At 36.9% G+C, this 27,956-nt stretch overlaps 6 protein-coding genes across 9 annotated transcripts; 3 read left to right on the top strand and 3 right to left on the bottom strand.

Moving 5' to 3' along the window:
* Positions 1 to 4,800: 4,800 nt before the first annotated feature.
* On the top strand, positions 4,801 to 7,456 carry LOC106347303. Of its 4 annotated transcripts, XM_013786819.3 has the most exons (10): positions 4,801 to 5,242; positions 5,327 to 5,390; positions 5,508 to 5,570; positions 5,647 to 5,931; positions 6,002 to 6,333; positions 6,420 to 6,519; positions 6,580 to 6,633; positions 6,713 to 6,799; positions 6,885 to 7,013; positions 7,085 to 7,456. In XM_013786819.3, the coding sequence occupies exons 1-10, from the start codon at positions 5,112 to 5,114 to the stop codon at positions 7,376 to 7,378; spliced, it is 1,539 nt and encodes a 512-aa protein (XP_013642273.2). In that variant the 5' UTR covers positions 4,801 to 5,111; the 3' UTR covers positions 7,379 to 7,456. The 4 variants fall into 4 exon arrangements, with proteins under 4 accessions (XP_013642273.2, XP_048638507.1, XP_048638505.1 ...); XM_048782550.1 differs by having other exon boundaries at positions 5,008 to 5,242; positions 6,420 to 6,633; XM_048782549.1 differs by having other exon boundaries at positions 5,051 to 5,390.
* Positions 7,457 to 7,569: 113 nt separating this feature from the next.
* LOC106347305 (UPF0047 protein YjbQ) lies at positions 7,570 to 9,027 on the top strand. The gene is made up of 7 exons (XM_013786822.3): positions 7,570 to 7,838; positions 7,911 to 7,971; positions 8,053 to 8,147; positions 8,236 to 8,269; positions 8,412 to 8,466; positions 8,566 to 8,608; positions 8,818 to 9,027. The coding sequence occupies exons 1-7, from the start codon at positions 7,593 to 7,595 to the stop codon at positions 8,887 to 8,889; spliced, it is 606 nt and encodes a 201-aa protein (XP_013642276.2). The 5' UTR covers positions 7,570 to 7,592; the 3' UTR covers positions 8,890 to 9,027.
* Positions 9,028 to 9,258: 231 nt separating this feature from the next.
* Positions 9,259 to 11,333, bottom strand: LOC106351588 (UDP-rhamnose/UDP-galactose transporter 2). Its single transcript, XM_013791369.3, has 5 exons — positions 10,684 to 11,333; positions 10,425 to 10,609; positions 10,147 to 10,347; positions 9,856 to 10,017; positions 9,259 to 9,781 (listed from the first exon to the last, which is right to left on the bottom strand). The coding sequence occupies exons 1-5, from the start codon at positions 10,820 to 10,822 to the stop codon at positions 9,422 to 9,424; spliced, it is 1,047 nt and encodes a 348-aa protein (XP_013646823.2). The 5' UTR covers positions 10,823 to 11,333; the 3' UTR covers positions 9,259 to 9,421.
* A 278-nt stretch (positions 11,334 to 11,611) lies between these two features.
* LOC106347307 (chaperone protein dnaJ 10-like) lies at positions 11,612 to 14,826 on the bottom strand. Its single transcript, XM_013786824.3, has 10 exons — positions 14,547 to 14,826; positions 14,295 to 14,354; positions 13,746 to 13,828; positions 13,498 to 13,654; positions 13,239 to 13,365; positions 12,973 to 13,131; positions 12,639 to 12,817; positions 12,472 to 12,552; positions 12,227 to 12,352; positions 11,612 to 11,939 (listed from the first exon to the last, which is right to left on the bottom strand). The coding sequence occupies exons 1-10, from the start codon at positions 14,631 to 14,633 to the stop codon at positions 11,835 to 11,837; spliced, it is 1,164 nt and encodes a 387-aa protein (XP_013642278.2). The 5' UTR covers positions 14,634 to 14,826; the 3' UTR covers positions 11,612 to 11,834.
* Positions 14,827 to 22,497: 7,671 nt separating this feature from the next.
* On the top strand, positions 22,498 to 24,509 carry LOC106347349 (early nodulin-like protein 1). Its single transcript, XM_013786870.3, has 4 exons — positions 22,498 to 22,891; positions 22,975 to 23,090; positions 23,747 to 24,139; positions 24,230 to 24,509. Exons 1-4 carry the CDS (start codon positions 22,732 to 22,734, stop codon positions 24,293 to 24,295), a joined length of 735 nt encoding a protein of 244 aa, XP_013642324.2. The 5' UTR covers positions 22,498 to 22,731; the 3' UTR covers positions 24,296 to 24,509.
* A 1,225-nt stretch (positions 24,510 to 25,734) lies between these two features.
* On the bottom strand, positions 25,735 to 27,317 carry LOC106347348 (indole glucosinolate O-methyltransferase 4-like). Its single transcript, XM_013786868.3, has 3 exons — positions 26,726 to 27,317; positions 26,265 to 26,637; positions 25,735 to 26,171 (listed from the first exon to the last, which is right to left on the bottom strand). Exons 1-3 carry the CDS (start codon positions 27,160 to 27,162, stop codon positions 25,863 to 25,865), a joined length of 1,119 nt encoding a protein of 372 aa, XP_013642322.3. The 5' UTR covers positions 27,163 to 27,317; the 3' UTR covers positions 25,735 to 25,862.
* Between the last annotated feature and the right edge of the window lie 639 nt (positions 27,318 to 27,956).

Below are 27,956 nucleotides of genomic sequence, written 5' to 3' on the forward strand. Positions count from 1 at the left end.
TTTTTAATATGTATAGCAAACCAAGTTTGCCTAGCTGTGAACTTAGTTATACCAATGAACTTAATTTCTCAACTGAAATAAACGAAGTAAGAAGCCCGTTAATATGTTGGTTTGTACTTCCTTTTGAGGACGGAAGACCTGTAAATGTGAACTCAATAAATCTAAAACCATAACAATGGTTAAATCATTTGTAAATTTATCAATTATTTAACATAAAAATAATCAAAATAAAATAGATTTCTGAACATTTCTAAAGTTTAATAACTACCAGTCTATTTTTCTGACCATTCTATATACAATTTCCTAAAAAATACACAACAAATTGTGAGTTTAAACCATTTTGAATTCATTGGAAAACAATGAATACATAAAATAAATTTAAAATTCCAAATAAATTTAGATTTTTCTATTATTTTGTAATTTATAAATGATTCTAATGTATATTTACAAATACAAATGTTAAGTTATAAATTCAAGCTATGCGCGGAATATGTTTTACGTGTTGTATATAACTATATTATTGTATATTTTCATTGAATATGTTTTGTGTTAACATTTGCAAGAGAAATGTATAAGAACGTTTATGGTTGTTAAGAATCTCTGGGCATCAAAGGATTATGTGTTAAATTTATTATGTTTGGTTTCGTTGTTTGAGTCAATATTAAGAGATTACGGCTTATAACATAGTATCTAGGTTGGATGAGGTTTACGTGGTCTTCTAGTTGTATGTTTTTATAATTTTGAATCCATAATTAGTTGCTTTAATGTGGTTGCTATATTTTGGGTTCTCAAGAATGGATTTGTAGTTCTTATGATTATCATTTGTAAGAATGTATTCTGTTCTAGATGATTGCATTTTGTAATGGTTTATGTTAGGCTAAATATGATATTGAAGAAGTGAGTAAAATAATGAAAATGTAAGGTAAAATAAGTAGTTGTTATTGAAGCTAACCAAAAGTTTCAGAGAATATGTAACCTGATCAGAATTATTTGTGGTATAAGAAAGTTTTATATGAGTATTGTTGGAGTGTGATTAAATTATATTTGTTATGTTCCAGAGAACTTCTTACCCATAAGATTTGTCATTTTATTTGTTATTGACAAAGTGAGAAATTAAGATGGCATGTGTGTATTTTCAGACGGTCATTGGCCGAGTTATATATGTTTTGTTTTCGTTTAATTTTTGTTTGCTTATAATATGTTTCTCTTAACATCCGATAAGTTGATTTTTTATAAGATTATAGTGTTCATAGTTAACAAACAGAAGTTGCATTTTTTTTATAAAAAACAATGGAATCGTTGAATGCGATGAGATTAGCAAAGAATAACTAATCAAAATACAAATGTATTAATTTACATGTTAGGTCATGGATTATTACTTGCTCTACAATTTATATGTATTTCTGATATGTTAATGTATCAATAAGTGCTGCTCCTGCATATATGTTAATAATTTAGTCAATCAAATTTTAATTAATTTTAAAATTCAAAAAGAAATGAATTTGTAAAAAAAAATTGAAAACATATTTTGTTTAGAAAACAATGAAAACATATTAAAAATAATTTTCTGTTTCTGTATGAATATATAAGATTATATATTTTATTCACTTAAAATAGTTAAGTAACTGATCTAAATTACTTAGGGGGCTACTGGTTTTCCCGCTACCACCCGCAAACGCAGCTTTTGCGGTTGGTAGCGGTTGTCGGCGGTTTTCAACAATCACTCAAATCGCTCTAAACCGCTTCAAACCGCTCTAAATCTCATCAATTCAAAAGCTGGCTCCAGCTAGCGTTTGCGGTTGCGGGAGGGTAAATTTTTTTTCTTTCTTTTAAAACAATATTAATACAAAAGTTAAAATATTTAATAAAAAATTAAAATTGAAATTATAAAAATATTAAAATATACCTATTATATTTTAATTAATATTATAAAATTTTATAGTAAAAACAATTTCAATAAATTTTCAAAAATTAAAATTATAACCTTCTAAATATAAATTTTATATTTATTATAATTTTAAGATTTTTGATATTTTTATAATTATATTAAATGTAAATATTGTTAATTTATTATTTGACTGTTACCGCATTAGGTAGTTAACCAGTCATAAGTCACCCGCAAACGCACCAATTTTTAACCACAGTACCAGTCGTACAAATCTCTTAAAATCGCTAGAAACCGCAACCGTCCGTATCCACAAACTCCCGCAACCGCAACCACTGCGTTTGAACCAGTCAGGCCCTTAAGTAATCACATTACAGAAAGATCCTAACATATTTTCCAATATCTTTGGGTTATATGCTATTAAATTATTTTATTAGTTTATTTTAATTTATTAATATTATGAATATTTTTGCATAATATTAAACAAATAAACTGTAAAACGGCTAAAAATGAGAAAAAAACAGGGACACAGTTTTGAAGTTTTCTAATATTATTTATTTTTAGTTATTTTAATAACGGTCTTTAATTGTAACTATCTAATATATATTTTATATTCTAATAAAACTATAGAAGTTTAAGATATTAATAAGGTACTGCCCAATTAGGTAGATCATAGATAAATGGTTTGGTGACGAAGTCTTAGTAAGATTATATTTTAAAATGAGTTTAGACAAAGATATTCTTTGAACCAAATGATATTGATAAGGTGTGCGCACATTTGAATCAGAAGAAACTGTGTAGCGACATGCATTGCTAAGCTCCTACCTGAGCTGGTGAGTGAGTACGAAGGTCTAGTTAGCTTGAAGAATCAGAGGAATTCAAAGTCCAATATGAGGGAGAGTGGCATCGGTATTCTAAGCAACCCTCTACTTACTTTCGTTTTATCTTATCTGCTGCATTTTTATGTTGGTTGAACCTGTTAAGAAAAACTTTAGGTCTAAGAAAAAATATGTCACTCCAGTGGGCTTCTGAGGTCATCTTCTCATTCTGTCTTCTTTACAGTTGAATATTTTGACATTAGATGGTAGTTTGATAATAAGATTAAAAAAAAGAACCATGACTCTTTTGATTGAAGAATTGGAGATGAGGCTAAAAACTTATATTTTCAGTTAGATTAAGTGATGGATTTCCTATCTTGATGGAGTTAAAGGGAAAGAGGTTGAGAGATAGTCACATAAATATTTAAGAGAGACTAATCGGCTGCTGCATTCAAAGCCAATACGTTTTGCAACGTACGCCCAAAAAAATCCATCAGAAGTTGATAAGACTTGATAAAACCAAGCCACTTCTTAAAACACGTTACAAACTCAGGAATAGCACAGGCAAAAACGGTGCCAAAGAATAGAAATTCTTTAACGCCGCCGGCGAGCATACAAAACATCATGAAAGCTCTTTCCAAATTAGCACCGTCTCTAACTGAGTAATAGTCTGAACCGTCCATAAATTTCTTCAAAGAGAAGTAGGAGCTCTCATCCTCATCTCAACTCCATCTCCTCACAGAGAATCTTTGCCATACACTTCCGACGAAGTCTGCTTCACACTGAATGGCAGCAGCAAATATTTTCGATCTCCATGTGGTTTGTGTTGAGCCAATGGTAGATAAGACAAAAACGATCAGAAGCGATTCGTAGTGTTCATCAGAAGATCTCGTGGCTAGGAAAGAGGAAGACAAACACACAAAAATTTGATCATTTGATAACACAAATCGAAACGAAGTGGGTATTATATTATTCAATCTAAATAGATTTACAAACCTGGTAGTGAGCATATGGGACTAACATTAGCATCATTTGTCAGGAAGAACACATGTTAAGTGCCAAGGCCCAGGGCCTCATACCTCCTGCGCTTAGCTTCAGAAAGCTCCAGCAAAGAAGCTCAGATGTTATACTTGAGCTAGTATTATTTCTTGAAGAAATGGTTCTGGAAAGTATTGGTAATCAGTGAGCAATTTTTCCTCATTGTTATTGATTTCTGAACATCATACTCAAGCTAGTTGATATGATTAAAGAAAACAGATATAGCTATTGCGACGTTATTAAAAAATTATTCAGCTTGCTACCTGAGTTTCTTCTTCCCAAGATCTGGTCGGCTTGGTCCTGGTTATAGAGAAGTGATTAACCCACACTGAGATCAATCCAGTGACGATTATTATTGTTTATGCAATCTTAAACCAATTCGAATAAAAAATATCGATTCAACTGAAATCGATTTAAGTAGCCCTAAATTCCGATACGGATATCAGATTAATAAAATCAGAATCGAATGATCTCAAACACACAATTGATGATTAAAGATAATTAGATTCAATCTGAAAAAACATGAAAACACAAAAGAGAAAACGTATCGAGACAAACACATGAAAACAATCAGATTCAAGTGTTATTTGGATTTGTGAGGACGATGCTTACGGTATGTAGACTAACCTCTTTATAGATGTAGATGCACCGCCTTGGAGAGTGCATTGACTGTGAAATCGTGGTAAGATTTGGTGATATAATGTGAACCTGATAAACATAATGAACATTTAATGTAAAACATTCAAGCATATCTCAAAAATAGAGATCTGAGATCGTGAAGAGTGAAACGAAGAAGACGAAGAGCAACGAAATGGGCTCCATGGGCCCGATTAACATCAACATTTTGAGGTAAAAAAAAGTAACGAAGCCCGCATTTCTAAGGATTTACTGACGTGTCAAAAATGTCTTTTCGGATTGGTTGATTATCCAATCCTATGTGGACAGCCTAAACGAGGCTCTTATTCCCCTTTTAGTATTGTATTGATATTATATCAGTATTTATTGTTTCACTCCTTATGATTTATTTAATTATCTCAGACTAGTTGAGTTTCAAGCACTGGACCAAGTGAGTGTACTAAAAACATAAGATAAGACTATGGAATTTATTAAATAAATGGAATTGTTAATAAGTCTTGATTATTTAATAATAATAATAATAATACTTTGGGATACGATCGTCTGAACTCCCGGGAAAAATGTCGGTTGCTCGCTTATTTTTTTTTCCCGGAAAGATATGATATATATATATATTTTTTAAATTATGTTTTTTTGGAGTCACATAAGCAGCAATAGTACTACTAAACGACAAGGTAAAAAAGGATGGAGCTTTTCGAGAAATGCTCTAAAACGTCTCAAAGGAAGATATACTGATGGGATGGGATGGGATGTCTAATTTAAATTATTATTGCTTGAGTGATGAATTTCTTCTACAGAAAGACAAAAGAAAGAAAATGATGGGTCTGAGTTGCCCTTCTCCTGATTGCTCTTCATCTTCTCCAAGGTACAACCTTTTTTCTTTGTTTACCTTTCTTCTCCCCAAAGGTTTCATCTTTTTAGTTTTAATGAGAATGGGTTTTGGTTACAGGAACTCGGAGAAGCAGAGTGTGATTGTTGCCTCACCTTCAAGATTCTCTTGCTATAGTGAACCGGTAAATTTCATTCCCCTTTTCAAAAAGCAAACCTTTTGGAGATTGTCTTAATCTGCTTTAGGACACTCCTTTTGGTTCCAAAAAGTCACATTTGTCTGTGTACATTTTCAATGGCAGTTTGTATCCATTGAGAAGAGATTACTAACTCATAAGGATTCTCATTGCAACGTAATGCCAAAGGTTTGATCTTTTGTAATGAAACTTGATAAGATTCTTTGTTACCAAGCTCTTATATGTTCTGTACTTTTGTGTACAGTCTTCAGAAGATTTGAGGAAGGAGATTGCTTCACTTGAGTTTGAGATTCTGCGTACGGAGCAGTACCTGCTCTCTCTTTACAGGACAGCTTTCGATGAACAAGTTACTTCTTCTTACTCTCCTCACACTGAAACAAGCTTAGTCTCCAATCAGTTTTGTCCCATATCCGAGCAGTCAGACCTCGCCGGTGTCCTCAGCTACCATTACCAAGCTTCTCCGGTCTCTGAACGTTCCTCTTCGTGTCCTAAGAGTTTCCAAGCCAGCTTAAAAGCCTTTTCCGCAAGAGTAAGTAACCCACATTGCAACAAACCATTTAGCATTGTCTTAGCTTGCTAAACTAATATGATGTTTGCAGGAGAAGACGAGATATGTTTCTGGTAACCACACTACTCTTGGAGATCTTCTAGGCTCGTCTCACATCGTAGATGACACCGTGAACCCGAGTAGGCTCTCTGAAGAAATCTTGAGATGCATATCTTCAGTGTATGTTACACTCTCCACCAAAGCAAAAACCAGTTCTTCTTGTCTTCCGCCTTCTCCTTCACCTTCTTCATATGTCTCTTGGAACCCATGTCTTGGGGAAATCAAAGAAGCAGACGTTCCACGTGGCGTTGTAATAGAGTCTCTGAAGCTTCACCTGGATGATAGTAGTTTCAACCACGCAGCTCTTATGCTCCAAAACTTCAGGTACATTATATACATATTTTTGCCTGTGGGAACATTTTACAAATGAATCTAATATGTTTTACTTCAAATGGTGTGTATGTATATAGATCACTAGTTCAAAAGCTTGAGAAGGTTGATCCAAGTAGATTGAAACGAGAAGAGAAGCTTGCGTTTTGGATAAACATTCACAATGCCCTCACAATGCATGTAAGCAAACATCTAATGGATAAAGCTTCAATCTTTTTATTAATTCTCTCTTTCTTGCAGGCTTATTTAGCCTATGGAACTAACAACCGCGCAAGAAACAACTCTGTTTTAAAGGTTTGGTCTTTCAATCTCCTAAAGACCACAATTGATTTAACCTCTTTGCTGTTTACTTAAGCCACTACACATGTCTCAGGCAGCTTATGACGTTGGAGGCTACCGCGTAAACCCTCACATTATCCAAAGCTCAATCTTAGGCCTTCGCCCGCATTTCACACCACCTGTATGCAAACACACATACTCTCTCTCTCTTTTGGTTTGCTTCATTCCGTAACACTTGTGCTTGACATTACTGTAAAAAAAAACAGTTGCTGCAGACGCTCTTTTCGCCATCAAGAAAGTCGAAAACTTGCACTGTCAAACACATTTACGCCTTGGACTATCCAGAGGCGTTGGCTCACTTCGCTCTCTCTTCAGGGGCTTCCACAGATCCTCATGTATGTTTTCTTTTAACCAAACACTTTGTTGTATTCACAATCTTTTAAAGTTTATAATGATGTTATCTCAGGTTCGGGTTTACAAGGCGGATTGCGTGTTCAGAGACTTAAGAAGAGCGAAAGAAGAGTTTATAAGAGACAACGTTCGTATACAGAATGAGACAAAGATAGTGTTGCCTAAGATAGTTCATTACTATGCTAAAGATATGTCACTAGACGCATCTGCGCTCATGGAGACAACGGTGAGATGTTTGCCTGACTCCATGAAGAGAGTTGCTCAGAAACTGTTGAAGAAGAAGAGCAAATGCATCGAATTCTCACCTGAAAATTTAAGTTTCCGTTATGTAATCATATCAAGACATTGATCATCATGTAATGTAAAGCAAAAAATGTACATTAAAAACGTCACGTAGTTTTCATTTTACAAACTGAAAGTTGAACTACACACCGTTTTGAATAATACATCACATACTGTAGTTTTTATCTTACAAATGGAGAGTTGAACTGCATGCCGTTTTGTATTTCAACATTGTCACACGAATAATTCAAGGCCCAGAAGGAAAGTAAAAATGAGTGGCGATGATGGTGAAAGGCTTTTGGTTTGGGATTGGAGTAGGGATCTTGTCGGCCATTGTTGTTTTCGTTATTGGGCTTAGAGGAGGAGCTATGCAGAGCTCGACGATCTTCTTGTCTGGTGTCAGATCGGTTCTCACTCCAGCCACCGAACGAGGTTCCATGGCGACATCCTCTAACGGTCCTAAGTGGGCTCAGAAAACAATCACGCTTCCACCGCAACGCCGTGGATGTCATCTTATCACTCCCAAGGTTTCTTCTTTTAGTGTGTTTTCAGCTATGGGTTTTGTGGATTGAGTTAATAAAGTTTTGATTTTGAAACAGATTTTGAAGGAAATTGGACAAGACTTGTCGGGTTTTAACTGTGGTCTTGCTCATGTCTTCTGTGAGTGTTCTTGTCTTTGTAATATTTCTCAAGCTTCTATTTGAACCCTTGATTGAAAGTTTGGATTTTTTTTTTTGGCAGTACAACACACAAGTGCTTCTCTTACAATCAATGAGAATTATGATCCTGATGTTCAGGCTGATACTGAGACTTTCCTGAACAGGATTGTTCCTGAGGTATATTATATTTAGCTGCCTTCTCATTGTTACTCATCTTGGTGCTTAAGTTGTTGATCACTTTATTTTTTTTGTTTTTCTAATTCAGGGGATTTCAGCTCCTTGGAGGCATACCATGGAAGGTTTGTTTACATGAAACATAGTCATAATTTAAAACGCATTGATAATCAAAAGCTGTTCCTTTTATCCTCTGATTTTGTTTTTCAATTCATATGAAATCTCTCATGTGTTTTGAGAATTGAATTGTGTACATTATTATTGCAGGTCCAGATGACATGCCAGCTCATATCAAATCATCAATGTTTGGATGTCAACTCACGTGAGCCTCCTACTATCTTATGTTTTTTAGCACTATTTATTGTGTTAGATTGTGGGGGTATTTTCACATGATAACTGTTTTGATTGTCTCTGCATGCAGAATCCCAATAACAAAAGGCAAACTTAACATGGGAACTTGGCAGGTATTCAATTTCTCCATCTGACACTATGCATTACTACTTTCACATGCTTTTCCATGTTTCCTCTCATTTATGGTGGTTGGATTGATTGTAAATGGATCTTTATTTCTTTCAATAGTACCATTGTTTTCAGTGTATATCTTCCACTGCTCTCGTTTGGAACTAGTTATCTCATGTTAAAAGTTTTCTGTGCTGCAAATGTTGGGTTTCAGGGAATATGGCTGTGTGAACACCGTGATGATCCGACAGCACGCAGAGTTGTAGTCACACTCAATGGGATGTAGAGACATCGCTTCATGTTTCGTTACCTCGTGTGGATTTAACGGTCTTTTAATGAAAAGTTACCCTTTTTCTCTGTGAGACAATGCTCTGAGTAATGTGCACATTCTTGTGTTTATTGCATCAGAAAAATTTATTAGTTACACCAAACCAATCAGGAAGTTAAAGAAATAAAAATAAACTGCAGAAACAATAATCTGGAACAAACAAACACATGATATCACTTTATACACAAATCAAGAAAAACATCAGTTTCATTTGATTGTTCAACATTCACAAAAACCAAATGAAACTGATCTGAATTGTTTCATCATACAGTGACAGTGCTATAAAGAACAGAGAATTGAACCTTCACATGTAAAGTTTATGCCAAGAAACAGAAGAATCATATTTCTATTAGGAAAAAGTATGTGCTCTGCAGAGGAGAGAGCATCATATAAAGGTTCTTTGAGATAAAGCATAACAAGGGTACATGATGGGAGAATGAGTAAGAAAAAAAGAATCAACACAACCTTTTGTCTTTTAAGAGATTTTTATTTATGATTTGTTACCTCCAAGCTCCATGTCTTCTAAATTCATATGTTCTATTCCTTCCTTGAGAAGCCTAAGTTCATCCTCTGTCATACTGTTCTTACCGTGCGGTGTGGCTTTCGGCTTCCTCTGTTTCTCCAACTCAACCGCCCAGCTGTAAATCACCATTCCCACCACGGCTATGATCATCCCCGCTACGTTTTTGACCGTCATCTCCGAGTCAAAGAGCACCCATCCTAACGTTAGGACGCAGACTGTTTTCATGTGACCAAGAACTTGGAAAGAGGTAGCAGAGAATCTCCCAATGCAGAGATATTGACTTATGTTGCAGAAAACCGCCAAAGCGCAAGAGAGAAGAATGCACAACTGGGGACATAGTTATAAATTGTTATACAAGAGTTGGAACAAAGTAAGGTGTTTTGGAGACTTTAGATACTTACAATGGCACCATAAGACATCTTGTAAGTAGAGATGAATCTGCCGGTCAAGAAATAATCAACAAATGGACCAAAGATGAGGAGAGAAAGGGCTTGGATTGGAGCAGTCTTGCTCAGCAACTCGAAAGATCCTATTGAATATTTCTTCTGCAGTGAACCTATTGACTGTTTCCACAGAGATGCAAAGATTAAGAGGACAGAATCACTATCAGATTGCTACTTATTTTCGAGAAAAAGTTTAGAACTTGTTGAGAATCAGATTGGTCATAATCAGTGATGGTGAATATCACTTACGATCTGCTGGAGAGAAGTGGAGAAAACGGCAGTGGAAGCACAGATGAAGCCTTTAGCATTAACCTTAACATCAGTAACAGTACAGATACCAACACCAACAACAACAACCAAGACAGAGGCCTTGACTTCTCTGGAGTAATGCTTGTTATGAAGAACCCATTCCATCACGCAAACAACAGGAATCATGCTCAGTTTCGATATCTAAATACACACACACACACACAAAATGGTTATAAACTAAAATCAGCAGAAAAAATATAAAATAAAAAAGGTTAAACCTGGTAGAAGCCAACAGAGTTCAACATGAGGCTGAAGTTCATAGCGGCGATGGAGATGTTAGCAACGAGGGAGAACCAGAGAAGCTCCCAGAGAGGAACGTGTTTGGATGCTGATAAGCCTGTGGCCTTGGAGACGAGGCCGACGAGAGCAGTGAGTGCGAAGTGGAATCCAGTGAAAGTTGTCGCTGATGAAAAACAATTGAATACAATGAGATAAAAGAGAGATGAACGAAAATGTAAATGAGAGAAGAGATGGAACCGAAGGTGAAGGCGAAGCCAGAAGAGGACATGAGCTGTTTATTGGCCATGATGATCCCTACGGAGCTCGTCACGTTCATTGCCCATGCACCTACGTTTGATACTCCCGATGCCTTCTTCTCGCTCTCTCCCTTCTCCATCTCCTCCTCCTTTATTTTGGTTCCACCAGTATCAGATCCGGGAGGAAGATGATGATGATGAGATCTAGAGAAGAAAATCGATTCAGAAACACACAAAAGACGTCTCTCTTCTTCTTGTTCTTCTTCGTCCAGTGGGCTCCACTCTCGTGGTGATGGTCTTGGCTATAACAAGTAAGCATCATCCGCCATTCTGATCCCTTTCCTCGGCGCTTTTCGCATTATTATTATTTATGAATTAATTAAGGGAATTACTTCTCTGAAATTTGCATGTTATAAAAATAGACGCATGTCGTTACTTTACGTTAGGTTTGGTCTCTCATGCTTCCGTTTTTGGAACATTTGTTGTTAATTTCATCTTCTTCTAACGTCATGCTTTAATTTCTCATAACGTCGAAAAATAAAACTTAATTTCTCTTAACGTCACTATTATACAGTTTTGTAATTCTCAAATTAAATGAATAAAATTTCGATTGGAAACATTCCTCAAATAGTCTGTTGACTTGAACTTCTATTTCATTAACCAAACAAGTAACAAATTTTACTATTAGTTATAGTATTTATTTTATTTTTCAAAAGCCAAAATAGTAACTTGTAAGAGTTTTTTTTCTTCATATATATGGTCTTGTTCCTTTATAAACGCTGCGACCAATGGCAGCGGCAGAAATAAAGCTATGACGGAAGTGAATTTGTTGATATATAAACTAAAAACAGTCGCTAAGGGATTGTCGGAGACGGAAAAACGGATTTGCCTTGCCGTGTCTCTAATAATATCTAGTACTCAGAATATGATCTCCAACATCATCTTAGATATAGATAAAATAAAAAAAATAGAACATTGTACATTGTCAAAGACGAGAGTTTATGTTGTTTTCAAAGATCAAATCATTTCTTATCCTGATAAATGTTACCACCGCCAGTAAATACACATCTATATATGCATAAAGGCTTGAAAATTTGTAATATTAGATGACCTTTCACGATCTCTTATCTTGAATCAATCCTTTGCCAGTTTTCAAGAGCGTCTCTGCGCTCCCGGAGGTGGCGCAGGCCTTGGGAAGTAATAATTGAATTGCTCTTCTCCAAGCTTCGGTGCTTCCACATATGGGCTTTGCGGTTCCTACATAAATATTGCATTTCATCAGTTACAATGGTATCAACACTATCTGTAAAAGAGACTATGACTCCAACAGTGTGTTCCGTCTAACTAACAATACAACCAACATAGTCAGTATTATCTCTTGATCTCTCATAAATCATAAACCTAAGCAACTCTTTTGACCAACACATCATTTTGACAGCTACCGTAAAATCAATCTTGAATCTCTATCACATACAAACATGGAGGTATGTGCACATAGTTTGTGTTGTAGATGGAGTGGATAAAGAGGAAGGAGATGGATGTACCTGAGGCCCAAATGTAGAATGTGATGCTTCATCAGCTTTTGGTGCATCACGGTCTTGACCATTTCCGTTTATTTTGTGAAGTTCAGCTCTTACTAATGGATCACTCTCACTGGCTATCTTGTTTTTCTACATGACGGGAAAGTTAAAAGGCCTTTTACATCAGTCTTTCCCTCTTATTTCTCAAATGAATATATTTGAACAAATATGCGTTATATTCTTAAAAAGAAAAGGAAAAACAAATTTACCTGGAAGATCTTCCCCAAAGTTTTTAACCCCTTTGCCCTTGCACGAAGCTCCTCTCTCTTGGCAATGGGATCTTGAAGAACCTGAGGCAGAAAACAGAAACTCATAACGTCAATTACAGCAAAGAAACTCTACCAAGGTGACACAGCAGCCAAATAGCTAGGCATACCAGTTCACAAACACGGGAGATGGTGCTTTCGATATCAGCAACATTGAGTTTCCACAGAGAATCAATCATCACTTTCTTATGTGACTTCATGTACTCTTCAAGTTCCTTCTCAGTATAGTTTCCTTCAGCACTTAGCTGCCTTTTCATTTCCTCTTGCAGCTGGAATAAAGCGTATGCGCCTAGGACGATAGTGAACAGCCAGAAAAGGAAAAGTCAGTCCAAGTTCTAGAAAGCTTGGAAAGTATTATTGAGGTTTATTTTTCAGCGGTTGACTTAGATGTTCTTTATGTAAACGGATTCTACAGCTTATAGCCTTTCTTACTAAGTCACTAACCTGTTGCAGCTGTTACTTGGGATTTGATCAAGTGACCTTTCGTCCTGAACCATTCAGCAACAAATGGTACACCAAGATATATAGCTTTCTTCCCAAGCTCTTTCGCCGCTTGTCTTACATAAATATACCCGATCGTATTCAGCATTTCCACACCGTATGCTGTTGAAAAATAAATACATAAGGAGGTAACTCTGCTCTGCTTATAGATCACGGATATGGCATTGACTCAAAGAGAAAGCAAAAGGGGAACAAAACGATACAGTTACCTGCATTAGAGAGTCTTGTAACTTCAGCTTCAGCATTGCTAATAAATTCGTCTTTGTTGGTCACATATAGGTAGAGGCGGTCCTTGAGAATATGAGCAAGCTTGTCTTCTCTTTCTTTCTGAACAGCCTGAAGCCAAAACCAAATTCGACCACAATTTTTAACCCTTCTCATAATCTCAACTAACTTTCTTAGTAATAGATGTTTAATTGTTTCGATAGAGAGTGAGAGGAGTTGAGAAAATTTAGTTGAAAAGTTTACCCTCATTTTATCTACAATCTTTTTAGTATCAATCTGATCTCCTTCGGAGAGAATATCAAGTGAAGCCATTGATGCCATAGCAAGCTGCCCTATGTATTCTTCAAAAAGTTCACTCCCAAAAAGCATAGCAAATATTGCCGCGGGATCAATGATCTCACTGCAAGAATCAATGATGAAGATCCATGTCACCAATCTCCACATGATGGGAACTATCAAAAGAGAGAAGAAGAAGAGGAAAAGACACTAACGTGGAAACCCCAGACTTCCCATATGTGTCATATGCCTGACGTTGCCCTGGATCACTTAACACTTGGTAGGCCTCTCCCAGCACCTGTATAAGAACTCACATTTTAAAAGAACTCATCCAAAAAGGACTCGCCAAAGCAGCCCACGAAAGACAAAGAATACTGAGAGCATTGTGGATAGTACTATGCTGATCTCTTGGATAATCTCATATTCCTCAAAACTTTTATATCGTTGTTAGTTCTGCTGATAGCCTTTTTTGAGTATGTTAACAACTATACCACGCAAAAAAAAAAAAAAAAAAATCTCAAATCCACTCTTAAGTTGCCAAATAACTAATTTCTCCTAAGGATGAAAAAATTCAAAAGCTTCCGATGCCCTCAACAAACAATGAGATGAAACTACAACCCTGGTGCTGATGCACAAGTGAGCATGGTCAAAGCATATGATACAACATGCATACAGCCACTACATTATTTCCCAAACAACATATGCCTAAGAGTAAGAGATAGTAGATACTAACTCAAACAAAAATTAAAAAAAACAGAACTTGCCTGGAAATTATGAGCAGCCTGAGGATCATTGGGGTTTTTATCTGGATGTACTTGGCGTGCCTGTACAAGCATTAGATAAACATTTAATCATTACAAACTCCATAGACACTGACCTCTCAAATTCAAAGACCAACAAGAAGCTTATAGTCATCAAACTAGAAAACTACTCTAAAGCCGTAAAAAAAAAAATCATCACTTTGTAAACTAATGATCGCATCTCATGAGAACTCAAACCACCCCAAAAAAAATGACCTTGATGTAGTAAGCTTTCTTAATCTGGGCCTCCGTAGCTGTGGGGCTAACGCCGAGCACGTCGTAGTACTCCGTCTCCTTCACCATTATTGTTTATGATTCTCCGATCACGATCTGTACCGTCTGAATCTCAAAACAGTTCGATCAAAACGAAGCTCTCAATGTTTCTTCTCTGGTGAGTCGCGAAAACACACCACGTGCCCGCCTATTTCAACTCAAACCGCTTCTTTTAATTGACCGTTTTTTTTTTGAATTGGTCTCTTTCTTGGACGTTTCTATTCGCCACGCGTTTTCCCCGTCAGCGTCTGTCTACTTTTTTATTTTCATTTGTCTTAATCTTTTATCTTGCAGATTAAGGAGAGCTATTTTAAATAGGGGAAAGAAAGATTACAAAGTTTCTGTAATTTATCAGATTTAATTTGTTTTAGGTTAGTGTCTACTTTCTGATTTTGCCTTTGTGACATGTCGTTTGAATAAAAGTGACAGGACTGAATACAAATGACCTTTACGTTTTTCTTTCTTTGCTTTCTTAACGAGGGATATTCCAGACCTATAGAAAATCCGGACTAATCTCCAATAGAAGATGCAATCTACGAATATGTCTTCTGACCAGATATACAAATAGACCCGAAAGCATAAGTTCATATCCGTGTGGTGTCTAGAGACATTATGAAGTAGTTTCCTCTGCAGGATTCGAATTCACAACATGGGTGCAGAAAAGTACCCGTCTTTACCATTGAGCCATGATGTTCCGGACAATGACCTTTATGTTTTTATGAAAGTTTTATAAGGTTTCTAGTTAATTCCAAGAGCTTTCTATATAGTCAGTCACTTTCAGCTTAAGTATTTACGAGTTTTTCATGCCTCTATTAATGTTGTTGCTTTTGTTAAGAAAATGCATGCATCCATCAATATTTTGATTGATGGATATATTCAATTTGAAAATTCATACTTCATAATATAATAGTTGAAGACGAACGAGATGGATATACTCAATTTGATGTTTCAGAGTTCTAAGAAAAAAAAGACAACGAAAGTTCACATGTAGTTCTCACATATTCTACAAATATCCCTACAAATATCGTCAATATGATGGGTGTTCGAACTAGAATTAGTGATAATTAAATGCATCAACAACTGAAAGCTGATTTGGTTGAACATATATGGCGTAAATTTGGACGTGATGAAGGCAACAGCTGAGTTCAGATGTTTCTTTCAAATTATTCTCGTTTATTTTATTAATCCTTGTTTTTATATTTCATTTTAAAATATATGCTTAAAATGTTATATTTTAATATGTTTTATTTAATAAATAAATTTTATCTTTAAAAAAAAGGTTTTTTTTTAAGAAACCCCTAATTAGAAACTCCCACTGAAGCAAGAAAATTAGGTGACTCTTAACTAAAGTTCTTAACTAAAATTAAATACTAAAATAGTCATTAAGAAACCTAATGGATTTCTAGGGTTAATCATGCTCAGTATCTATCAATTTTGTAGCCAAGTAATATTCTTGATTTTGTTAAAAGGCTGTTGTACGGTATTATTGGAAAAAAAAATCATAATAGAACCACATTACGAAAGAGTGATAGACCCTCCTATTTCTCTTTGCATCAAATCATAGAATCATAATACTGATTCTGATAATTAATCATATATTAAATGATTCTTGCAATTCCTGTAAACACCACAAGGAACATAAAAATCTAGCATGTGCATTTTGGGCTTGTTAACTCAGTCGAACATCTCTCAACATTCAGTGTGGAATGAGCGTACGTAAGCTAAATGATGTCTTTAATAAGCCACTTTCGTGCACCGTATACTTTTTAAATTATGTTTGTATGGTCGCATGGGTTAGACATCACAAAATGCTTGTTAATTAGTATATTTCTGTATAAGCTACTAACTAAATGCGATACGCGCGACCACGCCTCTGCAACGACTGATCAACAAAACATTATTTGAAGAATCCATGTTCACTTTTATTTTGAAGTCATGTTATGAAGAGTTTGCGAACTAGTACTCTTTGTATTTTGCGCTTTAGAGTTAACCACGTTGATTATTTAAAATTTTGAACGTGACGTCCATGAAAAGAAACGGCAAGAGATTTTTGGGGGTTTGGCCGAAGCTCGCGTTTTGTCATGTAGTACTTGTCGTTTTAGCATAAAAAGCTAAACACAAATACGACGAGACGTGTGAACGAAAGGCTGTGCGGTTCGTATGGTTTTAATACAAAAAGGAAAAGCTAGACGATGCTTGTGCCATTTGTTTATTCCAGTTACAAGCTTCATTTTCTCGAAACACTTCAAAACTAAATAGAAGTGAATACAAGTATCAAACACAACATACCAACAAATTCATGCAAAGACAAATATCTCGATCTTAATTTTGTTATTTTGTTTGTTCTTAAGCAGAATGTTGGATTTTGTTAACAGTTATGTTTGGAAGCTAATGGTTTTAATCAATATGATTTAACTTATCCACCGTCCATTTAACTATTATAAAACCAGCTAGGTTTAACCTAAATACATTAGGATCATCAATTTATTTGTGTATTTAAAAATAATCAGTTGGTTGTTGTGGTGCAATATATTTGCTCTACCGATATATGCATAAATTCTGTTACTCTATAATTTATACTATAATTTTTCAAAAATTACTGATGATTTATATTATAATTTATACTATAATCTTTCTCTCCATTTCTTAAAGATTACAGCAAAAGAATTTCAAGAAATGGAGAGAAAGAAAGACATTCACTATCCTCATTTTCTTATGAGAAGATAAGATTGTAATTGATGCCTATGGCCTATAAGATATGCGTATAATTTGCATCCAGCCCATAAAGTTGTGTCGAGAGTTCAAAAGTAATTGGTTATATTTCTATTTTCGTTTGATTAAAGCGAGAAACAAGAAGATGGAAGATAATTGTACAATCAAATGAAAAGCAGGGAACATTTGGGGTTAAATCACAGGCGTAATGATTTAAGAATAATAATCACCATCATTATCTCGTTATATAATTCTCACTTTACTACTTTTTCTCTTTGTTTTTTTAATGTATCTGCTTGTAAATTTTTGGTTAGTTCACTTTTACTGTAAGTTTTTTTACCAGTAGAGCATCATTTCCCGTGATAAAAATGATGCACCTTTTCTATAACCCTTTATTGATATTGCCTCTAACTCTCCTGTAAATGACCTGTCTAACTGTCTTCCAATCTTATTCTTGAACTAATAAACCATGAGCACTGTGTAAGTTTGGTCCAAACAAAAGATTAGTCAATCGGATATTTTTATATAAATGTCTTTTTTTTTTTAACACTGAAAGTTTCATTCATATTTGAGGGTTTAAAATCCAAATAAGGACAAAGCCTCCACAAAGGAATGTAGAGTTTAAACTAGAGAACAAAATGAAAACCCAAACAAGCAAAATAAAAGGAAAGCAACTACCAGTAGATAGTATTACAGCAACATCTCAACATAAAAGGAGAGAGAAGAGGAGACTAGGAGGAATCAAGTCCCGACTCCTGCGATATTAAGGTCTGAAGCCAAGAGGGGCCACCAGAGCCAATATAAGACTGCAGCCGTTGATCCCTCGTCACACTGTTCGCAATGAAGGCGGCCACCTTATTACTCTCGAACAGCACAAGATCAGTATCCCACTCAGAGAACCCATGGAAGCGCTGCATGATCATATTTATCAAAGGATTTAGTCCAGGAGCAGGGTAGATGAGGAAGGCCTCTCTAAGGTAAGGTGAAGAAGACTCGAAGATAACTTTATCAACACGCAGATTAGCCATGTCATCCAAAGTCCATAGTAGAGAGAGAAGATCAGCCTCCACAAGGGAAAGAACGTCTGCTGTGCAAGATGGCTTTGCCATAGCTATCCCTTACTATCCAAGCTCCACCGCACACACTAGTAGGGTCCAACCATGAAGAAGCAAAGTTACACTTAACCCACCCAGTAGGCGGCCTTATCCATTGCCTAGCATCCTGAGCTACTAACACCTGAGAAGTTCGCTGTGCCGCTGAAGCCTGGAGTTCTCTCCATACTTCTGCTTCCACCAGTGCTTTATCCAAGACAACAGCAGGGTCCAAGCGTATGTGCTCAAAACAAAATGCATTCCTTGCTTTCCATATCTGCCATAGGATCCAGGGAAAAACCACCCCAGTTTCCGGAGCCTGAGACCTTCTCTTCCCACAATTAATCAGGTGAAGAAGGTTTAAGAAAACAGAGCGAGACCACACCCCTGAAGGCGGCATGGGGATCGACGAAAGAGCCCATACTTCCTTAGCAAAAGGACAGTGAAAGAGAACATGGCCAATATCTTCCGCACCATTGTAACAAGAGGAACATGTAACATTAAGTTGAATGCCTCTCGATCTCAATCTTTCCTTTACCGCCAAGGCACCAGAGAGAATACGCCAAAGGAAATGGCGCAGTTTAGGAGTTGTTTTCGTTTTCCACAAAGAGGACCAGAGCTTCTTTTCTACTGGAGGAATGCTCTCCACCTGAGGGGTATTAATCTCCTCAATAATCTCCAGCAAAGCATACCCACTCTTCGAAGTGTACAGTCCATTTTTCGACAATTCCCAGACCACACTGTCCGTTTGAGCAATCTCAGGTTTGATTTGCATTATAATCTCAGCATCCTTAGGCGAAAAAGTGCGATATAGTAGTTCCTGGTTCCAAACTCCAGTACCAGGAATCAGAAGATCCTCCACTCTAAGAGTAAGATCAACAACAGACCCTTGTCTGTAATCAGGCACACGAGGGACAGGATCAGCAATCCAACGATCCCACCACACTACTGTATCAGAGCCAGAGCCAATCTTCTTCAGCAAACCCTGTTGTAGAAGCTCACGCCCATGGATAATACTGCGCCAAGCGAAAGATGGTCTGGACCCCACCCCACTATCTAGGAAAGAGCTGTTCTTGAAGTAGCGATGCTTCAGAACCTGAGCCAGAAGAGAATCTGGATTATTTAACACCCTAGCCGCTTGCTTAGCTAGTAAGGCTTGGTTAAATTTTTCCAGATCCTTAAAGCCCAAGCCACCTTTATCTTTAGACTTACACAGTTTTTGCCAAGCAACCCAAGCAATCTTTTTCCTATTGTTACCACTACTCCACCAGAACTCTGTCAAGGCACTCCTAAGCCGAGCACAAGTGTCCTTAGGACGCCTGAAGCAAGACATATCATAAATAGGAAGAGCTAAGCAGATAGACTTGATCAAGATTTCCTTTCCCCCTTGAGAAAGAGATTTCGCAAACCAGCCGTTGAGGCGACCTTGAAGTTTTCTTCTAAGGAAGCTGAGTAGTTGTCTCTTAGACCCACTAAAACACTCAGGCAGACCAAGATAAGTGCCATCACCTCCTTCTTTCTCAATGCCTAATGCCTCTTTTACTGCTCTCTTAGCGTCTGATGAGACTTTAGCACCAAAAATAATGGACGACTTATCCAAGTTGATCTTTTGTCCAGAGGCCTCACCATAGGAGTTGAGGCAATTCATAATCTCTGTGGCTTCATTGGCATTAGCTATACACATAAGCAAGCTATCATCTGCAAAAAGTAGGTGATGGACAGCAGGACCAGACACACCAACTTGAATACCGTGCAGATTTCCAGCAGAAGCCGAGTTATTGAGACAATTCACCAAGGCCTCAGCACAAAGAATGAACAAGAAAGGAGACAGTGGATCCCCTTGTCGCAGTCCCCTCTCTGGCTTGATGAAACCATGAGAACAGCCATTCAATAAAACAGAATAGGACACCGAGTTTACGCAGGCCATAATCCAGCGGACCCAGACACGATCAAAGCCCATTCTTTCCAACAATGTCTCCAGAAACGACCACTCCACTCGATCATAAGCTTTAGACATATCAGTCTTAACAGCCATGAAATCCTCCGCAACTCTATTACATGTACGCAGAGAATGGATAGTCTCATGAGCAATGATGATGTTATCAGAGATTAAGCGACCAGCAACAAAGGCTCCTTGAGTCTCTGAGACCACTTCCGGTAAGATAATCTTCAGGCGATTGCAGAGAATCTTGGAGATAATTTTATACTGAACCGCACATAAGCTGATAGGTCTCATATCTTGCATTCTAACCGGGTTAGGGACTTTCGGGATGAGGCTCAGCTGGGTGTGATTCCATCCTTCCGGCATTACAGCTGAGTCAAAAAATCCCTGGACTTCCTTAGAGATTGTAGGACCAACCACATGCCAATACTTGTGATAGAAGGATCCTGTCAGGCCATCTTCACCAGGGGCACTGTCTCCATTGACACTCATCGCTGCTTTCCTTATTTCTTCTAGTGATACAGGAGCAGTCAGATCAACATTCATCGCATCAGTGATACGTACAGGGAAATTGAGGAACAGGGTGTCAAGATCGTAAGGGTTGGAGCTCATGAAAAGTTCCCGAAAGTATTCAACAGCAATGTGGCCCTTTGCGCCTTCAGAGAAATGTTCCTCTCCCCATTCGTCTAAGAGCATCAGTATTTTGTTCTTTACTTTGCGACCCTTCACAACATTATGAAAGTATTTGGTGTTTCTATCACCCTCCCTCAGCCACTCTTCTCTGCATTTTTGCCTCCAAAAACGTTCCTCATCAAGATAAGCCTCAGATAGTTGTATCTTAAGACTTTTCATAATCACGCGGGAAGGATGAAGTTTACTGATTTCAAATTCATAGGCAGCTTTTAACCGAGAGATTCTCTCATGAGAATTAAGGTCAATTGACTTCTTCCACTTAGAAATCTCCCTACGACACCGGGCAATGCGATCCATAAGGCTTGTGTCTTCGTTATGGTCACCCCAGCCTTGCAATATTGCCTCTTCAAAGCCATCCTTAGAAAACATCCTGTTATCCAAATAGAATCTCCCTCGATGGAGTTCTCTCTGCTCCAAAACAAAACCAATCAATATATGTCTATGGTCAGAGCCCCCAAATTGAACCACTCATCGTTACCAAAGCATCTGTCCAGACGGCACTGCACCCAAACACCATCACGCCAGCCAGTCCAAGACAGAACGTTACCAGAGCTCCTGATTGCTCCTCCCAACTTATCGTCATTAGACATAAGCTCATTAAAGTCACCAGCAACCAACCAAGCTTCATCTCTACGCATTCCAATATCCATTAACCTATCCCAAACTTCTTGTCTCCTTGCTCTCACTGGGTCTCCATAAACACATGAGAGGTAAAAAGACAAGGAACGACAGCGAACCTTCATATCAATTATCCTTTTGTCCCCTGAAAGAATCTCCACTTCAAAACTATCCTTCCAGAAAACAGCCAAGCCTCCACTCAAACCAAGAGGCTCCACCGTAAAAACTTTATCATAACCAAGACTTTTCTGTAACCAAGAAATGTAACCAAACTGTTGCTTTGTTTCCATCAAGAACATAATATCCGGAAAGTGTTTACGACGCACTTCCTGGATGGTTTGAACTGTCTCAGTGCTTTCAGCACCTTGACAGTTCCAGTACCAAATACTCATTGGGGGAGCAGCGGCTTCAGACTGGAAGCCACCGAATTAGTTGTTGGAGTAGAGAGTTTCTTGGAGGGAGACATAGAAATCACATCAGTCTTACGTTTACCACTACTCTCCAATTGTGGCGCTGAAGACTTAGAGATTCGGTTGCTAGGAGAAGCTCCTTTACCAGCTTGAGCTTTACGTTTCCAGAAAAAAGGTCTTTTAAATATAAATGTCTAGTAATACAAATTCAAGAAAAATAGTTATAGACTTGCACTAGTGAAAATGTCTTTTAAATACAAACTTGTACCTTGTGGTATTCATAATTCAAACTCAAATAATTTTGATTATATTTCATTTTTGATTTAGTATAGTTATGGAAAAGATTAATAAATTAAAAACACTTCTCAAAACTTTTCAAATCTTCTCCATTTCTTCAACACAGACGACACACATAAAAGTAAAACAGACAGAGCCACTCACTGCACACTTCTCAAAATACTCCTCTTTCTAGTATCTCTCTGTCTCTTTTGTTTTTCTTCTCCCTAAGCTCCATAGGCACACTAAACCTCTCTTTTGACCTACTGTGAGTGAGTGAGAGAGAGGCCTGCAAAGATAAAAAGGGCAGACATCATTGAAGCTCTTTACTTATTTTTTTTATTCACAATCTCTTAACCTAAGCTTCTCCTCATTTCAAGCAAAAAATGGTTTCATCTCAGCAACGTCTCTCTTTCTCCTCCTCAAAACTGGTCTTCTTCTTCTGCATCCTCTCTCTCTTCTCTCGTCCTTCTCTCTCCGCCTCATTTCTCGTCGACGGTGTCTCTGTCTGGAAAACTCCCGTTGTTCATGTCGGCGACTCCGTTAGTAAGTGTATTTGCAAAATCAGTCCTTTTATTTTCCTAGATTTTCTCTTAAATTAACGGATTTTTTTGCTGTTTTGCCTCCAGTTTTCAGACATAAGTACGGAAACGATCTATACATCTTCAGGACAAAAGATGCATTCAATGTCTGCGACTTTACTCAAGCCACTCTTCTTACCAAATCTAACTCCACCTCCTTCACGGTAAAACATACTGTATCTCTTTCTCACATTCACATTTCACTTAGTTCGTTACAAAATGTGAAAATTTTCTAGTAAAGGATGTGAATTTATTCTGTTTCTCTGAATTTTCATAAAGTTTTGATCTTTACAAGTCTCCTTTTTTTCCACTGTGTTCTTGAGATTGACAAAGAAACCTCTTCCCCTGTTTTTCTCTGTTTTAAACCCTCTTTTCCTAATTAATTTATTAAGTAGAAACTGAAATTCGATGCTTTGTTCTGACAATAGAATTTAAAATTGATTAAATTAATGGTTTGACACACAAAAAGTCATATGTTCAAGGCTCAATGATAATCAAAGTTTAAGAAGCATCTCAACTACTAACATTCACATTAATTTATCCGTTTTATTCCCTCATGAAGATTTTTTTCTCATTACATTGACAATCAGACATGAGTGACTTCCTCTGTTTTATCTTTTCGTCATTAGTTAACTGTATTATTACCAAATACTAAATTCGAATTTGATGGTCTTTTCTGACAAAAATAATTGAAAAGTTAGTTAAACTATACACAAAAGTCATGTGCTCATGGCTCAATGACAATCACACTAGTCGATAAGATGCATTAAAACCTTCTAAAGTTTTCAAACTAACATTTGTAACTTTCACTCTAACGCAGTGGTACCCATCAAGACCAGGCTCCTACTACTTTTCCTTCACAAACAACACATCTCTTCCCAGAACCTGCCAACTCAACCAGAAGCTCACAGTCCAAGTCCTCCTCGCAGCCGCATCTTCGCCCTCACAGCCGCCAACACCAGCTATTGCTCCTGGTCCAGTCTCGGAAGGAGGAGATGTCTCATCTTCTCCTTCTTACCCATGGCCACTAGGTCCAAGAGAAGGTTCAGCTTTATCTCCAGGACCATCTCCTTCAGAGATCACATCAGTGACGGTTCCTGGAAAAGATGGTGTTCCGTTTATCAACAGTAATCCGGCTGTTCCACTACCCACCGGAGAAGTCGACTCTACTTCCATTAACCCTCTACCCACTTCAACAAACTCAGCACATCAGGTACGCACTCATTGCAACAACAACAACAACAGACTAAAAAGATTATTGCTTTATTGAAATGTTTGATGGTGCGTGTGTGTGTGCGTGCAGGTAATGATGACAGTAACGGTGAAGCTAGTTCTTCTGTGTTGTGTAGCCATGTTTCTTCTCCTGTAGAGAGAGTATTTAGTAGCTTTTTCAATGGATGGAATGATTACGTTTTCTCATCTTATATGCTAATTACAACTTAACTTTGATCTCGTAATCATTCATTTATTCATTCTCCCTTTTGCTTTTCTCTTATGGTTAGGATGTCTTATTGTTAGAATGTTAGGTCGCTTATATTTTGTAATGTGCATCTTTTATAAAGTAATGTGGCTTCTTTCTAATGTTTCAGTGGTCTCCACTATGTCTCAGATTTCTTTTCAGAGTTTTTGGTCCCCACTAGAAAAAAAAGTATAAGCATATTATATATGTACTGTGTCCTTTTTTTCTTTTTTTTTTTGCTTTCTTGATTGAGAAATTAGGTAGCATATACATAACAAACTATAAATTAACTATATAACCATAGCAATTTTTAGGCTATGATATTTATGTATTATTTTCTATATTGCCCTTTTTCACTTTCACCTCTTCTTTTTATATAACTTTATAAGTTTAAAGGTACTTATTTGGATTTTTTAAATACCTATAAAAAACATAGATTTTTTTTTTTGTATATGAAATGTTTTGGATTTTGTAAAACTAACATATATTTATAAATTGAATATGTACAGTTATAATAAGATTTTTTCTATTCTATTTACGAAACATAGAATAGAATTGCACTTATACAATCTCTCTTTGTGCAATCTCTCCCTCTATCTATCTTCTCTATCATCATCTTTGTCTCTCTCCATTTTTTCATCTATGTATGTATCTCTTTTTCTGTTTCTCTTTCTTTCATTTTCTCTTTTATTTCTTTCTCCAATATGTAATGTTCAAATAATGTAGTGTTATATTCTATAATATTTACAAAATATAGAATAGAATACCCTCCCTCCCTCTCTCCCTCCCTCCCTCTCTCTCTCCCTCTCCCTCCCTCTCTCTCTCCCTCTCTCTCCCTCCCTCCCTCCCTACTATAGATGTACGTTTGTTTGAAATGATCTATTCTATATCGACATTTGAAATAGAATGGTACATGGCTGTTCAGTATGGTATACAAACGCTCATGTGATACGAAGGACTTCAATGTCTATTAATGTGGCAAAAAGATACATTTTTCAAGCCATGGCTATATTCTTAATTTTTTTCCTATTATGGTTATACAACAAATTCTCCCTTCTTGATTTCAGAACAAGAAACATAGTGGAACATTAGGTTTAAAATCATGTGAAGGTTTCTGTGAACAAGATTCTCTCAAGCTTTTTGCAATAACAGAATTAAATGAATAGTTGTATTAGAGAGAAGCCGTTATTTCCCGTGAATGTAAGAAGACAATCAAGTAACAGAGAGAAAGAGGAAGGAAACAAATGAAATTAGCCGACCGTTGAGTAATGAATATGTACTTGTCACTTATAAAGGAATTGCAATTCATGTGACTAATGCAATTAAAGCTGACTCTTAAAAGACGATAGTAATATAAAATTTTACTTCTTATTTCATATTGCTCCAAGACAAAGCGAGAGTTGTGGATCTTTAACTCATTACAAACAAACAATTGAACCAAAGATTAACTTCATGTGAGGATTTATTTTTTGTATTTCTATACATTTTCTTTACAGAACTCAATGATCCAGCAGTGATAAGCGGGACAAACGAACTTGCACTTGGTAAAGCCAGAAGCCGTAGCTAGAGCTTCAAACTCAGCTCGTGACCTCTCTTTCCCACCAGAACATTGGGTGAACATTAACATGTCCATGTCAAAGGCAATGTTTGCATTGATGTCTCCATTCTCAGCGTCATCAGGCGTGACTAGTTCTATGACAACAACTTTACCGTTCTCTGGTAGTGACTTCCAACAGTTCTTGAGAATCTTCACACAATCTTCGTCGGTCCAATCATGAAGTATACGCTGTAAAACAAATTAAATCTCACATGTAAGTACTAAATACAAGTATACATACACTTCAAGAAAAATGGATGATAATATAGTTGATGAACTTACTTTCAAGATCATGGCATCTCCTTTTGGAACATCCACGAACATATCTCCAGGGACATGTTCCACCCCAGGGTAAGAAGGTGCTTGTGCCAAGGCACAAGTCAGATCAAAGTTGATACCCTTAATATTTGGATACTTAGAAATAACAACACCGAGTGTGTTACCAACCCCACCTCCAACATCAACCAACACATTCACATCTTTAAAGCCTTGGTAAACTTCAAGAGCCTTCTTCACGACGGCAATAGTGAATCCGGTCTGGTTGAAGAGCTTGCTGAATCTTTCATCTGTTCCCATATAGTCGAAGAGTTTCATGCCGCCATGTGCACGACCAAACGCATCTCCTCCTTCAAGCACCACATCTTTCAATTGTCCCCTGAGAATATATAGTATATCAACAACGTAAGATTCATTGTGTTTTTTTTTCTTTTTGGAAAATTTATAATTGTTAAATAGAAAATTACCATGTACTGAGGAAGACACTGTCGAAGTTGACAATGACTTGAGAAGCAAGGGATCCAATATCTTGAATGTTATCTTTCAAGAAGAACCTGCAAATTGGCTCGGCTCTGTAGACCCTCTCTCCCTTTCCGGCTTGGACCGTACCACACTTGACCATGGAGTAACTAGCGAGTAGACGAAGCATCCGGTCTAGCAGAATCGGTGCTCCTGGGTTACGAGGTGTGGTTGGAAGTAGATTTGATATCTCGGTAGGTGAGAGGAACACCGAAGCGGCGTAGAGAGTGTCAAAGACACCGAGCTCGAGGGCAGCTTTGAGAACCATCGGAAAGGCGGCAGCGTTGGCTATTCTCACGGCCATCAAGCCCAACTCGTTATCATCATCAATAACAATTTGGGTTTTGGTGTTAGCGCTTAATGTTTCTTCATTAAGGATTCCCATTTTTTATTTTTCTCTGCTTTGTCACGGTACCGTAAGTGATCGCACTGATCAGAAGCGAGGGTGGATGGAGAAGCTGGTGTGTATGTGTGTTTTTTCTCTTCTGGATGATGATTGGATGGATCTTAGCTTCTTCTTTTATAGCAAAGGCTTAGCCTACTCTGTTATTTAATTTGAATTAACAATATTGTAATATTGTTGGCGTGCCGGTCCATTTGGCTGGCTAATTAGTATCCAAGAGCCACTTGTGGCGGCTGAAACAGTCAAATCTTGTTTCAAGTCAGTTGGTTTTTAAGTCAATGTTCAAAGGAGACTTTAATTAATCACTATAGTCGACCAAGAGTACATCTTTATATCTTATATTTTATATTTCTGAAAGAGTAATATATCTATTTTCTTTTACTTTTTTGTTCTTCAATTTGATCGACATAATATTATAATATTTAGACTATCTCCAATGTATTTTTCTATTTTTTCTTCTAAATGGATTTGTCTCCAATGTATTCTTCTATTTTTTTTTTTCCTCTAAAAAAGAATATTCTTCATATATTCTCTTCTAATTTTACAAATAATACTTTTTATTTTTGAAAGTTGAAAACCAACCCAATTTAGGGTCCGACTGGTTCAAATGCAGCGGTTACGGTTGGGGGAGTTTGCGAATGCGGGTAGTTGCGGTTTCTAGCGGTTTTAAGAGATTTGTACGACTGGCTCTGCGGTTACAAATTGGTACGTTTGCGGGATACTTATAACTAGTTAACTACCAAATGCAACAGCGGTTAAATAATAAATTAACAATA

The sequence above is a fragment of the Brassica napus genome, chromosome A6 (assembly GCF_020379485.1).
Source record: "Brassica napus cultivar Da-Ae chromosome A6, Da-Ae, whole genome shotgun sequence".
Taxonomy (NCBI): domain Eukaryota; kingdom Viridiplantae; phylum Streptophyta; class Magnoliopsida; order Brassicales; family Brassicaceae; genus Brassica; species Brassica napus.